The sequence below is a fragment of the Pollachius pollachius genome (assembly GCF_949987615.1).
Source record: "Pollachius pollachius genome assembly, chromosome: 14".
Lineage (NCBI taxonomy): Eukaryota > Metazoa > Chordata > Actinopteri > Gadiformes > Gadidae > Pollachius > Pollachius pollachius.
This window is the reverse complement of record NC_136947.1, coordinates 20,690,551-20,705,777: the sequence shown is the minus strand read 5'-3', so window position 1 is coordinate 20,705,777 and position 15,227 is coordinate 20,690,551. Positions and strand designations below refer to the sequence as shown.

General features: G+C 44.3%; 1 protein-coding gene across 1 annotated transcript; it reads left to right on the top strand.

Moving 5' to 3' along the window:
• Positions 1–1,184: 1,184 nt before the first annotated feature.
• LOC307085927 (lactosylceramide 1,3-N-acetyl-beta-D-glucosaminyltransferase A-like) lies at positions 1,185–5,073 on the top strand. Its single transcript, XM_079750865.1, has 2 exons — positions 1,185–1,392; positions 3,553–5,073. Exon 2 carries the CDS (start codon positions 3,796–3,798, stop codon positions 4,981–4,983), a length of 1,188 nt encoding a protein of 395 aa, XP_079606991.1. The 5' UTR covers positions 1,185–1,392; positions 3,553–3,795; the 3' UTR covers positions 4,984–5,073.
• Positions 5,074–15,227: the final 10,154 nt, after the last annotated feature.

Sequence of the window (15,227 nt, the reverse complement as noted above, 5' to 3'; positions counted from 1 at the left end):
TGAGATCGAAAAATATGAATGGGTTTCAATGGAAAGAAAGTAATTATTGTCTGGTCCCAGTCTTTATATGCCCTGGATTACACATATGTTGTTTGTGGATTTAAATTATATTTTTTCATGCAAAGAAAACTAAACATTTTCGTGAAGATGTTTGATAATGTTAGTTTTTTTCCAAGGGGAGGATAAAAGCATCAAAAGAGGTGAAAACCATTATAAGTTGGGGCATGTGGAGAGTTTCAGTTATGCCGATGGGGAGATGTCGGTCTTGTCCACGCCAGTCGCAGGGAGCGTGACGGCACATACGAGACGTGTAGTCTTTCTCGTTGTGTTTCCTATACAGCCTTTAACTGAACAATTGCACAATAAACGGTCAAACTCTTGGCATAAAAAAAATATCATTTAAATCCACAAACAACATATGTGTAATCCGGGGCATATAAAGACTGGGACCAGAAGATAATATCTTTCTCTCCATTGAAACCCATTCATACTTTTCGATCTCATAGGTCCCATGGGCTCTACCGGAAAGGGCGTGACCTCGCCACTATTTGATGACGCTGTGCTCAGTTAGCAGCAAGTAGAACCGAAAAGTTAGAGGGAAACCTGCCGGGTTAATGCCCTCCTCCCAGCCAATGAGAATCAAGCATTCTTAAATGAAGTCGAATAAGAACATTTTAAGATTGGAATGGAGTCTCTAGGTGAAATTTTGAGGAAGGAGATAGGTCCCAAAATATGTAGAATAATAAAGAAAGAAAGAAAGAAAGAACAAAACTTAAGAAGAACAATATTTAAGAGCTGCATGCACACCTAATAAGTGCGAAAAGGAAGGGCGGTCAAAACTACTAGTTTCATCTCAAAGCCGACAGGGTGAAACTTAAAGTGATACCGCTGGGGTTAACCAACCGGCCAACGTGTTTCCATATTTCAGGAATAGTATAATCAGGTCAGGTGTTTTAACAATGAGCAACTCAGTCCCTTCCCTTTCCACGCCCCTGCTTCCTCCTCCCTCCCTGACGAGAAAGACAGAGAGAGACAGACAGAGAGAGAGAGAGAGAGAGAGAGAGAGAGAGAGAGAGAGAGAGAGAGCGAGAGAGAGAGAGAGAGAGAGAGACACAGAGAAAAGTCATTCGGAAGCAAGTTCTCATTCCCAACGCATACACATATGCCCATACGCAAACTCAGGGCACTGAAAGTAGGCCTACACTTGCACAAAAACTTTCGAAACCACGCACAAACTTGCCATTTCTTTACAGACACACAAGGAATAATTGATATCTGACCTCCGCCTCATCAAGACCGCAGATTGGATGAAGACTAAGAAGACCGTTGATCCCACAGGCTCTCCTCTCCCTGACGCTCGGATCCCCGGACCGCAGACAACAGGCGTTAACGGTGAGTGATGGAAGTCTAAACCCCCCTCTCTCCTCTCCTCTCTTTCCTCTCTCCTTTCTCCTTTCCTATCTCTCCGCTCCCCGCTCTCCGTTCTCCAGTCTCGCCCGCCTAGTTATACAAGTTGACTTGTGACTTTGGAAAAATGCAATGCGAGTAGGGATCGTTCCTCTTTACTTTAATAGGCTAGGAAGGGATGGGGGATTGGAACAAGATCCACGAGAAGGCTTTTCAGGTTGGTGGCATTGTGTTAGTTTAAAAGTAATGGGACTGCTCCAACAAGTTTGTGGGACCATATAGCCTGTACTCTTTGTACAAGGAAACCTTTTAAATTGTGACCCAATCGGAAAGAAGAAATTATAGTATAGCGCTAAATTCTGTTCAGTTCTACGTGTGCTTCAACCGAAGCGGATGTTAAGTTGAAGTTCAGTGTTGAAAGTAGCCTGTCTCTCGGTGAGTCACAGTCAGGAGGTACTTCCTTCAAGAGAATATCAGGGTCACATTTTCAGAAATGTATATTACCTACTTCGCGTCATCAGCGGTGAAGCGTTAAAGATGAAACATTTGACCCTATGGAAAGTGTTGCGCTTCAGAGTAGAACAAGGGAGAGTCAAATGACATTGTTTAACATTGGTGTCGGTTGACCGTGACCACCTGTTTCGTGAGGTGATGCGATCACCATCTTTTCCCCTTAAACGAATTGCCCAAACAGCTCTAAAAACGTACACCCTTCAAAATGGACTTCAACCTTGGCCTCCAACCCAGGCTGATCCAACGAGTTAACATGAAAATGGTATAGGATCAACATGGTGTGGTGGCATGGTATGGTGGCTAACCAACCAACCTCGTCATCCCTATCTTCTCTTGTAGGCAAAGTAAACAAACTAGATCATTGTTTACTCAAGCTCCAACGTAAAGTGCAAGACACTTTTTAACTCATGCTGTTAATTATTAAAAAATTTTAAGTGCTTTACAATTTGCTTTCGTACTACCACTTAATATCCGTACCATGATGAATATTGTCTGAACAACAGTCTGCTCATCGTGAAGGACAGCATTGATGGAATCACCATATACTCTGCATGTATTGGAGCATGTAGCACTGAGGTGTCTTGACTATCCAATAGTATAGTCAGCTGTTATCTACCATGTCACCTATACACCCATTTACAGCTTCTGAGATCCACACTGGTCAAAGATAAGAACATCCACACCGCTTTGGTCCCAGTCTGACCGATGTCGATGGTTGGTCTATCGTAAGTGTATATCAGCAGTATTGTGCAAGAGTGTCATCGTTTGTGAGACCAAATGAGTGATGTCAACCTACAGCGGGGCCGACTGTGGACTACTCTGCTTATGAGTGATGATGTGAAGCAAAGGTTAGTAGGCAACCTATCTTGATCTCATTACGAAGCAGAGCAGAGAGCAATGGAGGGCTGGATACAGAAAAAAGAGATAGAGAGAGAGATGGAGAGAGGAGGGGGAATAGGATGGAAAAAGACAGAAAGAGAGAAAGAGACATTCTAAGCCAATGACCCCATTAGTGCCAAGCCACTCAGGGTGCGCTGGGAGTCCTAGGCACCAGGTCCACCCCCCCCTAGTTTTTAGCCTAGGGCCTGGGCGGAAGCAGGCTATTCTCATTTTGTATTGTGGCCCCCGGAGCTATTCTGCCATTCTGCCATCCTCCATTGAGTCCAAAAGCTTTCCATAGCTCTCAGCGATTTCATGGGCTGCGTACCTTAAAGCCCTCTATTATGGCCTGCCCCTGCTGTGTTGGCTGTTGCATTCACTGCTCCCCCTGACTTTTGGCTCTCTCAGCTTATGCTGCCGCTGTGTCACGGTGTTACGCCCTACGAGTGGCGGGTCTCGGGTCTCATTGTTTAACCCCTACTCTGTTAAGCTGATTTGTTGGAATTATTGTTATCGGTACGGTTGATTCACTAATGTACCTTTTTATGAAGTTGTGTTGAAATAGTTTTCATCCTTTATCGATTAACTATTAATTGAATTGGTGAGATGAATTCAAATGACTGATTTGAAGTCACTTCCCCTATGACAGTTGAAGTGTGGCTTATCTGGCTATTGATACAGCCAGATAAGATATAGCTGTTTCCACTTTTAAATTTAATCCCCACTAAACATGCACTCTGTATTCAATTTCAGAGCCATGGAAACAGAGGCTAATTGATTCAAGATACACCCCCATCGGAGTGCAAACCAACAACAATCTCCTGCCGCATGTGCCAAACTTATGATGGAATACTCAGAGAGCAGGCCGATTCACCACCAGCGGCTACGCACACGCCGCCATTCACGCGTCATCGGGGTCATCATCCCTAACGCTGCCTCCAGGACCTGACAAGACCTTTGCAGAGTGAGTGAGAGGAAAGCCCAAAATATTCCAGGATGTTCATGAACTTTCGTAAGATGCGCAGGTGCCAGCGCATGCAATTGTTGACCATGTGCCTGGTGCTATCCCTCATGATGGTCTGCTGGGAACAGCTGGACCAAAGTGTGGTGAGCCATGTCAAGTCCTACTCCTACCGCTTCCTGGACAACCGTTTCGCCTTCATCAAAGACAGCTTCACCATTCCCCAGGAGGAGGCTCTGAGCTTCAGTAACTACCGCTACCTGCTGGACCACCAGGATAAGTGCACAAACCAGGATGTCCTCCTCCTGCTGTTTGTCAAAACCTCTCCGGAGAACACCAAGAGGCGGAAGGCAATCCGTTCCACCTGGGGCAACGAGAGCTACATCTTCCAAACCCTCGGGGCAGATGTGAAGGTGGTCTTTGTGCTAGGGGCCCCCGGGACCTCCCCAGGAGGGCCTTTTGGGACCAAAGAAGCGGGGTCTTCCACGACCAAAAGCCACAAAGCCATCGTCCAGGACAAGCTCGTCAAAGAGAACAGACTCAATGGAGATTTGATCCAGCAAGACTTCGTAGACACATTTCACAATCTGACCCTGAAGCTCATCCAGCAGTTTCACTGGGCGCACACCCGCTGCGCCCATGCCCGGTTTGTCATGACTGCCGACGACGACATCTTCGTCCACATGCCCAACCTGGTAGGCTACCTGCAGGACAAGGCAAGAAAAGAGGTCAAAGACTTTTGGATCGGCCGCGTGCACCGGGGGGCCCCGCCGATTCGAGACAAGGATAGCAAGTACTATGTGCCCTACGAGATGTACCCGTGGCCCACCTACCCAGACTACACAGCCGGGGCCGGGTATGTGGTCTCCAGGGATGTGGCGGAGAAGATCTATCAGGCCACTCTCAAACTCAATGCCACCATCTACATAGATGACGTGTTCATGGGGATATGCGCCCACTCCATGGGCGTTTCCCCACAGGAACATGTGTACTTCTCAGGGGAAGGCAAGGCACCCTATCACGTGTGCATCTACGATCAAATGATGACGTCCCATGGTCACATAGAGGACATCTATGATCTGTGGAAGATAGTGACAGACCCCCTGGTTAAGCAGAGGACCTCTGGGTTTCTAGGGAGGATGTATTGCACGGCAGCCAAACTGGCTCTCCTTTGTAGACCTTACTTTTTCAACACATATCCATGCAAGGGAGCCTTTGCCTGACAACTCCATTTAGTGTGTGCAAGTCTGCATTTTTGTGGTCACGTGTGTGCATTTGTTTGTTTCAAAAATAAACTGTTGAGTAGGCTTTTTTTTCTTTACAACAAGAGGAGAAAAGTAGGACATACAAGGGTGTAAACATTACTTTGTCCACAATGAAATAGGGATACTTTCTGTGAGTATTACCTACTGGGTGACTACAGCTCTGAAGGTGAAAATACATTCTGTGTTGTTAGCGGGAAATAGCTCAATCATACAGCATAAAGAGGCTGCTGATGGCGGATTATAATAATCAACAGGTGTTTCTAGCAAAACAATGCTGTGCATGTGTTATTTTAGATTGGTGTTTATTCAACACTTAAACTAAAGTGCTTAGGTGTTTTTGTTCTCTGGCCTTCGTTTGTTGGCTCCTGTATTTATGAATAAGGAAGCGTGTTCAAGGTGTTATGTTTGTATGGGATTTAAACAATCATTTCTTTAAATAGTAACTTGTCCATTGTCGGCATGAATAAACTTTTGTTCATTTCAACAACAAATTCAAAAGAGCACTGAAAAACCCTTGAGGGGGACGTATGTTGGAGAACTAAATCTAAACATGCGGCTGTGAAGCTGTTGCATTACTTCCTGTTTTGTCTATTTCCTGCCCATAGCCAAACTGTCAGTAAATTATTAACCAGTAGCTGTCTATAGCTGTCAATACTGGGTAATGGATAATGATAGTGACTGCATTTATATAGCGCTTTTTAGAGAAGTGGCCACTCAAAGGGCTTTACAATTATTGCCTCTCATTCATACACACATTCATAATCCGACAAAGGTGTATCATAGCAGAATTTTTCATAAATATAAAGATGTGTCTATATTATTTATATATATTGCATAAGACGTCTCTAAATTATGACATGATGAACAAAGTCACTCATTACTCACCAGTCGTGACTTTTTTTCTGCTGACAAAAGGCTACAAAAGGTTATTTCACCAGAACAATCTTCGGTCTTCGGCTCCTGTTTGTAGAAAATAAAATGTATTTGTAAGCTTATGTGGCTTTTAACCTTTCTTAACCTTGTTTGCCCGTTGCAACATCCTTGCTTGCACCCAACCACAATTTCAATGGGCGAAAGAGTCAATATCATATTTTTATTGCAATGATAGAAAATACAGCGTCTGTTAAATGTCCTAAAAGTAAATGTTAATGTACAGGACAAAGTAAACATTGGTTGGCAAGGTATTTCAAGTATTGGCACATACATATTTGGGTAGTTACATACAATGAACAAAAAAATTATACAAAGATATGGTAAGATGCTTAATTTTAAGTATGAAAAAACATTTCAAACAGAAAAATCTCAATCTTAACAATTATTTAACGTGTGAAGCCAATTGTGTCTGACAAATACAAAACAATACAAACTTTATATAGCACCTTTCGTGCCAAGTTGCAATAAAAGGTGCTTAACTGTACAGTAAAAAAAATACAGCAGTACAATTCTAATACAATAGTACAGTGAAAATAAATGATAATATAAGTAAAACCATATTATAAAAAAGATTTTATATATATTTAGAGACACTGTAGGACAGAGATGAGTGAAGAGGGAGGTAATTAAAAATATTAGTAAATATATAACTAACAATAGAAATGGATTCAAGGGAATGCTGAGCGAAATAGGTGTGTCTTAAGGTTACTTTTCAACGTGGTTACAGATTGTGATGTCCTCAGATCCTGTGGGTGGCTGTTCCAGAGGAGCGGACCCTAAACACTAAAAACCGCCTCCCTGTAGGTCCCTTTCCTCACCCAGGGAACAGCTAAAAGGCCAGTGCCAGAGGACCTTTGGGATTTAGGGGGTATACACTAGAAACATGTCTGATAGGTATTCGGGCACAAATCCATTGAGAGTTTTGTACTAATATATATTTTTTTTAATCTTTTCTAAATCTGACATGCAACCAATGAAGGGACTTTAAGACAGGTGAGATGTGTGATCTATTTCTGGTCTTGTTCAGTGCACATATTTCTAAGGTGTTAGAAAGTGTTTTCGTTACATTACTGATGTGAGATATAAAATTCAAATCAGGGTCTAGAACAGGGGTTCTCAAAGTTTTGACAGTTGAGGGCCAATTTAGGAACCCAAATTTTCACTGAGGGCCGCCAAAGGAAACATTTTTTACAAAACAGAAAAAAATCCCATTTGTAATCATTTTAATGACCAGGTTGCATCTCTACAGTTGCATCCAGTATAAACACATTTGAAAAAACAAATTAGGCAAAACCTGGCACAACTTGAGAAAACCTTAAGAAACATTGTAACTAACACACAATCCCTGGGGTTCTCTAACCCCTACAGTATAATTTGGGATATCCTGTGTGCATTTCAGAATAAAAACTTATTTAGAACAGTCAGTCTCAGTGTGCCTTCCTTTCTTATCAGCATGGACCTTATTCGGGAGCAATTCCAGCTACAAAATCACCTCAAGAAAACCTGCAGAGACACACACACACACACACACACACACACACACACACACACACACACACACAGGGAGGGGGAGAAAGAGAGAGACTTTTAAAATAGAAGCTTACCAAAACAAGTCATCATCATCACTAATATCTCATTTCCTGTCATCAATAAGCTTGTCATTAAATCACACAATATTTGTTACTAGGTCAACATACTGCCTTTTGTCAACTTGTTTTGTTTTTCGGTTAAGTGGGGTTAACGGGTTTGGGTTTTTTATTGGTTGTGTGTTAATTGTGTGTTGTTCCATTGTTGTGTGATGTGTAGTGTGATCGGAACCATTAGTGAGAGTGTTGTGTGTGTTGGTCAGGTGTGCCGTGTTTCTGTTATGTTCGGGGTCGTTCAATAAAGGCAACTCTCGGAGTCGTGCGGTGTATAGGGCACGAGAGTTGCGTAACCTGTTAACCTGGGCTCCCGTCTCGTACTCCCGTGCTGCTCGCCGCATTAGTGTCAGAAGTGGGATTGGCCTGCGCACGCGGTGAGGAACTCGAGATCGACGGTCGAGCCCATGGAGAAGGACGCACCCTGCGTTATGGGAGCGCAGCGCCCCCCCGTGGCCACGACCGGAAGGGCCGGAGAACCAGCAGCTGCCCACCGCCCCCTGGTGGCAAGGACAGCGGTTAGGCTGCCGAAGTTCTCCGGGGTAACGCAGCTGGAGCCATACCTGGCCCAGTTCCGGCTTGCAGAGTGGCACAACGGCTGGGGGGCCGAGGAGGCGGTTGTCCACCTTGCTCTGGCGTTGGAGGGGACGGCAGCACGCGTGCTGCTCGACCTGGACCAAGCGGACCAGCGAGATCAGGCTCTGATCAGAGCACTGGAGAGGCGCTTGGGTGAATGGGTCTTCGGCGACCAGAGCCGGCAGTTGCTGGCTTCTCACCGCCGCAAGGAGAAGGAGAGCCTGGGGGTCTACGCCGCTGACGTCCAGCTCTTGACCCGACGCAGCTACCCGGAATTCTCTGCGGCTGCACGGGAGGCCCTGGCGCTCCACGCCTTCCTGCGGGGACTGCAGCCGGAGTGTCTGGGGCAGCATGTCCGCCTCACCGAGAACCAGACCCTCGATGCAGCTCTGGACCAGGCAGAACGGGCTGAGGTGTAGTGTTGGGAAGTTCGATTCTTTTTACTGAATCGGATCTTTAACTCTCGGTCAGTAAATTTAACGAATCTTTTTTTGAGTCATTTCGTTCATTTCGTTCATTTTTACAGCGGGTGGCGCTGTAGCCCCCTTGTGGGCGTTGTAAAAAAGGCTGCGGTTCTTAACGCTTAACACTGAAGGCAACATGGTTTGCTTCAGCTGAGCTGCTGAATACACACAACGTCACAAGCAATTCAAACCATGTGAAAACCTAGGAAAGCAAAAACACCACAATAAAGTGACTTGTGTCCTGTATCCTCATTTTGACAATTAGTAAGACAATTAAGTAAGACAAAAAGTATAAATAAATAAGTTCCTTAAAGTGTTACATGGTGCATTTATTGTGTCTTATTATTATTGTTATTACATTTGTTATTATTATTATATTTTATGGCAGAGTATAACACAAAATCAATATGTTGATATAATTTTCAAAAGTATTTATTTATAAACACACTTATAAACCCAAATCCAAACCAACAACAATATTGCACAATTAAGTAAAAGTAACACAAGTATATTAAGCAGTTTAAGGCCTGCTCTAAGGCAAGTTGGCATTGAGAAACACAAGCTCGCGGACCTTGGAGGGGCTGAGCCTGTTCCGTCTGTCAGTGATGATCTGCCCAGTCTTTGAGAAAATTCTCTCAGAGGGCACAGATGTGGCCACAATGCACAGTCTTGTCTTCATCACTTCACACAGACTTTTAAATACTGGAGAGCACATCCTCCACCATGCCAGAGGGTCTGATGTGCGGGGTAGGAGTGGCTCTGCAAGATAGGCCCGTATCTCCATCATGGCAGCAGTTGAGATGCTTGATGTGGCAGAATTGGATGAAGTGGAAGCGCTGGTGTTTGCTACCCTCTCATCGAAGTCTTCCCAAAACATGGCCCCTGCGCTGGCAGCCGCAGCAGGATCTTGACCCTCCTCCTCCTCCTCCTCCTCACTGTGACCAGGGTGATGGTGTGCTGCAGTAGCTGTAATCCTCTTTACAGCATCATCTGCTGCCTTGTCGTTCACAAAGGCTTGCTTTTTGAACCTTGGGTCCAAACAAGTAGCATCAGCAAGCTTCTCAATTTGCTCCACCTTGCTGAACCTCTTCTGCATCTCTGCCATCAGACAGTCCACCAGTTTTTGAACTGGTTCATGGATGGATGGATTCCTTTGATGGCGGGCAACAATCCTCTGAAGACCCCTTGCCATCAGGATCACTTTGGAGGCAGTCACAAACCTACAGACAGTTGAATTATTCAAATGTTGTTCTTAAAAGCAGTTATAACAGTGTACTATTACAAAGTCAATGTCATGCTTCTTTGTTAACAGTAAGGATGCAGTTAAAAATCTATCACTAACTATAATTTTTGTTTAAAATATGAAGTTTGTGCTTATTATGTGCATGTACATTGAGAGCAAAGTTAGATAGGAGTCAAATTCATTTATGTGTACACTGATTCATCCAATAAAAGTGATTTTAATTTAATATAAACATTAATCACTTTATCTACATACCTCTCAGCGCTCACTTCAATGGTAACCTCCTCAAAAGGCTTGATAATGCCCACTGTTTCACGGGCAATTCCCCATTCCTCTGTGGACAGTGTGGATAGCGGTGCATTGATAAGTGCCAGGGTGGAGATGACTGGATCTTTCACTTCAATGAACCTTTGCAGCATGTAGAATGTTGAATTCCACCTTGTAGCTACATCCTGCTTCAAACGCAGTTGCTCCTGGCCCATCTGTTGCTGTGTGGCCTTCAGCTTGTCTGAAGCAACTGTGCTTTTGTGGAAATATTCAACCACAGCTTTTATTTTTTGAATTGTGCCCTGAACCTCCCTAAGTGCAGCTCTAAGAATGAGGTTCAACACATGTGCAAAATATGGTATGTGGTCCCAGTGCAGGTGATCTCTCAGGGCTGCCACAATGTTGCTGGCATTGTCTGTGACACAAGCTACAACTTTGTCTATGACACCCCATTCGGTTGAAACTCTCTTCAGCTCACTTGCCAGGTGAGCTGAAGTGTGTCTGTCTGTCAAGGCAAAACAGTCCAGGAGATGGGAGGTCATAGCAAAATCCTGAATATAGTGGCAGGTCACAGACATGTAACTTGTGGTCGTCACAGATGTCCAGCAGTCTGTTGTGAGACATACAGCAGGAGCACTCTTGATTTTTTCAAATAACTCGGCTCTTAGTTTTCCATACATCTTAGGCAGTAGAGCTTGAGACAGTGTTTTCCTGCTAGGCAGAGTGTATGAAGGGTCCAGGGTCTTTGAAAAATCTTTGAAGCCTTTGTCCTCAACGATGGAGAATGGTTGATAGTCACAAGCTATCATTTTTATCAGTGCTTCATCCAGTTTGATCTGCCTGAGCGGATCCATTGGCCTTGTTACATAAGTGCCCAACAGTGTTTGTTGAGGCCTCCGTGGCCTAACTGCTGCTTGGGTGGTGGTGGTGGTGGTGGTGGGTGCTGCTGGTGTACTGGATGTTGCAGAAGCTGTAGCCAGTGTTGCAGCAGCAGCGATTGGAGGTCCAGATGAAGTATTGCTGGTGGAGATATTTGAAGCTGCTGCAGTGGCTCCATCGTCATTCTCTACCCTCACTTGTGCTAACTGCACAGTTGGATGTGCTGCTTTCAGGTGCCTTCTCAAATTCGAAGTGCTTCCTCCTTGCACTGATAAAAGTCTTTTGCAAATATTGCACTTGGCTTTGGTGGCTGAAATTTCACCAAAGTGGTTCCAAATGTCACTTCTTTTCCTGCCACTCATTTTCCTGACCTGCTCAGACCTCTGTTGTTTGTGTTCTGATTAAACCTGACACCTAATGTAAATGTATGGGGATGAGTGAGGGATGGGTCACTGCCCCCGCATGGAGCCTTGGATGACGGGAGCACTCAATTTGTGGGACAGGATCTCATCACTCCTAGTAGCCCAGTCTGTAAAACATTAAATTGTGACGAGGTGAAAAGCTGTCTCATGAGAGTCAAACAATTGACACTTTTCACACCCTTTCATGCCAAACATCAATTAGCTCAGGCAGTGGAAAAGAAATATATAAATAATAACGTCAACTTGCGACGTAAATCAGATTTTGCCTAGCCGATGCCGTGCGAACAGCGAAACCGGCATACGCCGTGACTGTAACCAAGTGAACCCCGTCTTGCGCTGTTAAAGTGTGAACGCTGACAGTGTGTGACAGTGGTCTTTAAACCGAGATGCAAACCTGGTCTGTGTGAGCTGCACTTTATCAGAGGCTCTGAAGTTAACATTTATGGAGGATTTGTCGTGCTTTTTCACCTCCTTTCCTCATCCGATCCTAAATGGTTGTGTCTGTCACCGCAGTAGCAGAGCAGGGTAGGGGAGAGCTGGGTCGATTATTTGAAACACGGGACGATTGAAACACAGTTTTCCTCGAAAACCGCATGGCTTTTACGTCGTCACTACGTTCAGCACGCAAGACTGACCAACCCCGGGAAATTTACGTCCCACCGTTCAAATGTTATCCCCCGAACCTGTTTTCGAGAGCGCTAAGTAAAATCCTTCCTGCGGTAGTGTTTTTGTAATAGATAGTTGTGTTTTTTGTTTCATGCCATAATAATATGACTATACAACAGATGAAAAAGACGTTTAACTGAAAAGTGTTTCAATCGACCCGGCTCTATTAGTATAGCGCAGGTAGACTTAAAAAAAATAATTCTCATTATATTGTAGCGACCCTGGGACATTTAAATAGTTTGTGTGTTATGTGTTGCATTGTATTTCGTTGTCCGTTATGCAAGTTGATCTATGCGCTTGTATTGCAATGTTGTTCTTGTCAATCAGTGTGGGGGCGAATCATTAGGTCAGCTGGGGGAGGGGCCTTGGAAGAACTGGAGGGTGGGGCCTGGCACGTGTGGCTGACCGTGCGGCGGGTTGGGGAGTACGGGTTTTTGCTTCGTGTGGGATTTTCGCCGTGATTTACATGTTTCAGTGACCTAGTTTGGTGCCATTAAAAAGTTTGTTCCAATACCGATGACTGGACATCGTTATGTCAGCGAGGTCATTACAATATGTTTACTTTTTCTCCCGACATGTCAGAGAACACAGATGTGCAGAAAGTAAAGAAAAATATGAGCAAAAACGCATTGTAGACGAAGTACATGAGCAATTAAAGTTCAGAAGTTTAACTATATATATAATATAATTCAAATTAAAAAGATTACAAGAACTGAAGGCCACTGATTAATTATGATTTCATGAATGAATAATGTATTATGATATTTTACTATTTATTATACTCTATGGTAGAGTATAACACAAAATCAACACGTTGATATAATTTTCGAAAGTATTTATTTACAAACACACTTTACATTATATAATCTATAACACTATACACATCTACAAGAACCGAAGACCACTAATAATTATGATTTCATGAATAAATAATGTATGTCGGGTTTCACGTGACAAATGAATGAACGTCACAAATCAGATATCATTCATTTCCTTGTTCGTAGCTGGCCTACAGCTGTCACGTGACAAATGAACGAGAGACCGATCCATATGAACGAATCGTATGAACGAATCGTATGAACGAACCGTATGAACGATCCGTATGAACGATCCGTATGAACGATCCGTATGAACGAACCGTATGAACGAACCGTATGAACGATCCGTATGAACGATCCGTATGGCTGTCACGTGACAAATGAACGAGGACCTGAGTGAGTCGTGAACGAATCATTTCTGCTTCCTCTCCTACTGACTGAGCTTATGCAGCTGCCTGCCATGTGGCGAGGTAAGGTACTGCATCAAAATGAACGAATCACTCACTGAGATGACTCATGACTCCCGAGTCATATGAAAGATTCGTTCATATTGAACGAATCGTTCACGAACGACACATCACTACTGAGGTGGAGCTCTGCCGCCGTCGTGGTAGTGCATCCGTGGACGCGGCTGGGGCAGCATTTGTTTGTTTCAAAAATTAACTGTTGAGTAGGCTTTTTTTTTACTCTACAACAAGAGGAGAAAAGTAGGACATACAAGGGTGTAAACATTACTTTGTCCACAATGAAATAGGGATACTTTCTGTTAGTATTACCTACTGGGTGACTACAGCTCTGAAGTTGAAAATACATTTTGTGTTGTTAGCGGGAAATTATAATAATTGTAACGGGTACAAATATAGACTGCGCCTTTAAGACGCATCACGCGCACCGGAGAGGAAAACAGGCGGGGACAGAGTGAGGGAGCCCGGCGGTGTGCACTAGAGATGGATTTATTGATTTGTTTCCGCGAACCCGTTCGCGTCATTCAGTTCGCCAAGAGGAGTCGTTCGCGAATCGTTCGTTCGTTCAGTCGAGTTTCCGGTAGCGGTGAATCGAATCATACACGGTTCTCTGAGTCAGTCAGACTCAGCCCCTCGTTCGTTAGTTAGTTCGTTCGTTCAGTCGAGTTTCCGGTTCAGTCGAGTTTCCGGTAGAATCTTGGAATGAACGGCTCAGACTCAACGCCTCCCTCGTTCTCATTCTCATACGTCAACATTACAACTTTAACCAAACGCAGCGGGATGGGGGGTGTAGTTGATTATTGGATGTTTGACATATCAGCAAAATAATAGACTTGATTTAGCAATGATGGTGGGTGTCCCGGGTGTTTTAGGCTCCCATAAACAGAACCCTGTGCAGCCAAAGACTAAATCTAGCTGCCAAAATTAACACTGCCTTCAAAACGAGAGCTGGTTAATTGTGAAAAATGCATTAAACTGTCATCAGACAACGTAGTTATACGCTATTGTAATGACCTCGCCGGTGACAAACCAGGTCACTGAAAACCCGTAGCCAACGGCAAAAAGCCACACTAACAACAACCGGTTACCCGGGCAACCCCCCAACCCGGTCCCTTCAACGTGCAAGCCCCCACCCTCCTGTTCTCCCAAGGCCCTCCCCCAGCTGACCTGATGATTCGCCCCCCACACTGATTGACAAGAAGAACATCCAATGCATGCACAGAGAACAACTGGCATAACGGACAACGAAATACAATGCAATACATAAAACACAAACTCTTTAAATGTCCCAGGGTTGCTACACTATAGACTCTAGAGTTTCTGGTAAAAAGGCTGGGATGAATTTCAAATGATAAATATGTACACTTTATGTTGAAAGTATACTGTCGCGATGTCCATTGAAACGAATTGCGCGGTGAGTAGTCTTCACAACGAGAGCTGGTAGGTTGTGAAAAATGTGGTATAAAGGCTGGGACGAATTTCGAATTATAAATATGTACAATGCATCCTTTAAATACGTCCATGCAACAGATGGCCAATGTGAATAATAGATAGCTCGCTCACTAAGCCCATTTGTTTTTTCCCCATTAAACATGTTGATTTCTGTCTCTCATTGACTAAAATTCAACGAGAGCGTCCTAGACTCAGTCCTAGAACAGCATACGATTGGCTGGCTCTCGTGAGTCGTGACGTCTCTCAGTCGGTCCCTCCTCACCACTCACACAGTGAGTGAACGAACTGTCAGCGATTCAGCGACTAGTGGGTCTGGGAGGAGTCGACTCTGAGAACGAACGAGGCGAACGAGACGAACGAGGCGAACGAGAGAGAGGA

What these genes read in the sequence shown, in the direction of transcription:
- LOC307085927 (XM_079750865.1), top strand. Translation starts at nt 3,796, where the DNA reads ATGTTCATGAACTTTCGTAAGATGCGCAGGTGCCAGCGCATGCAATTG.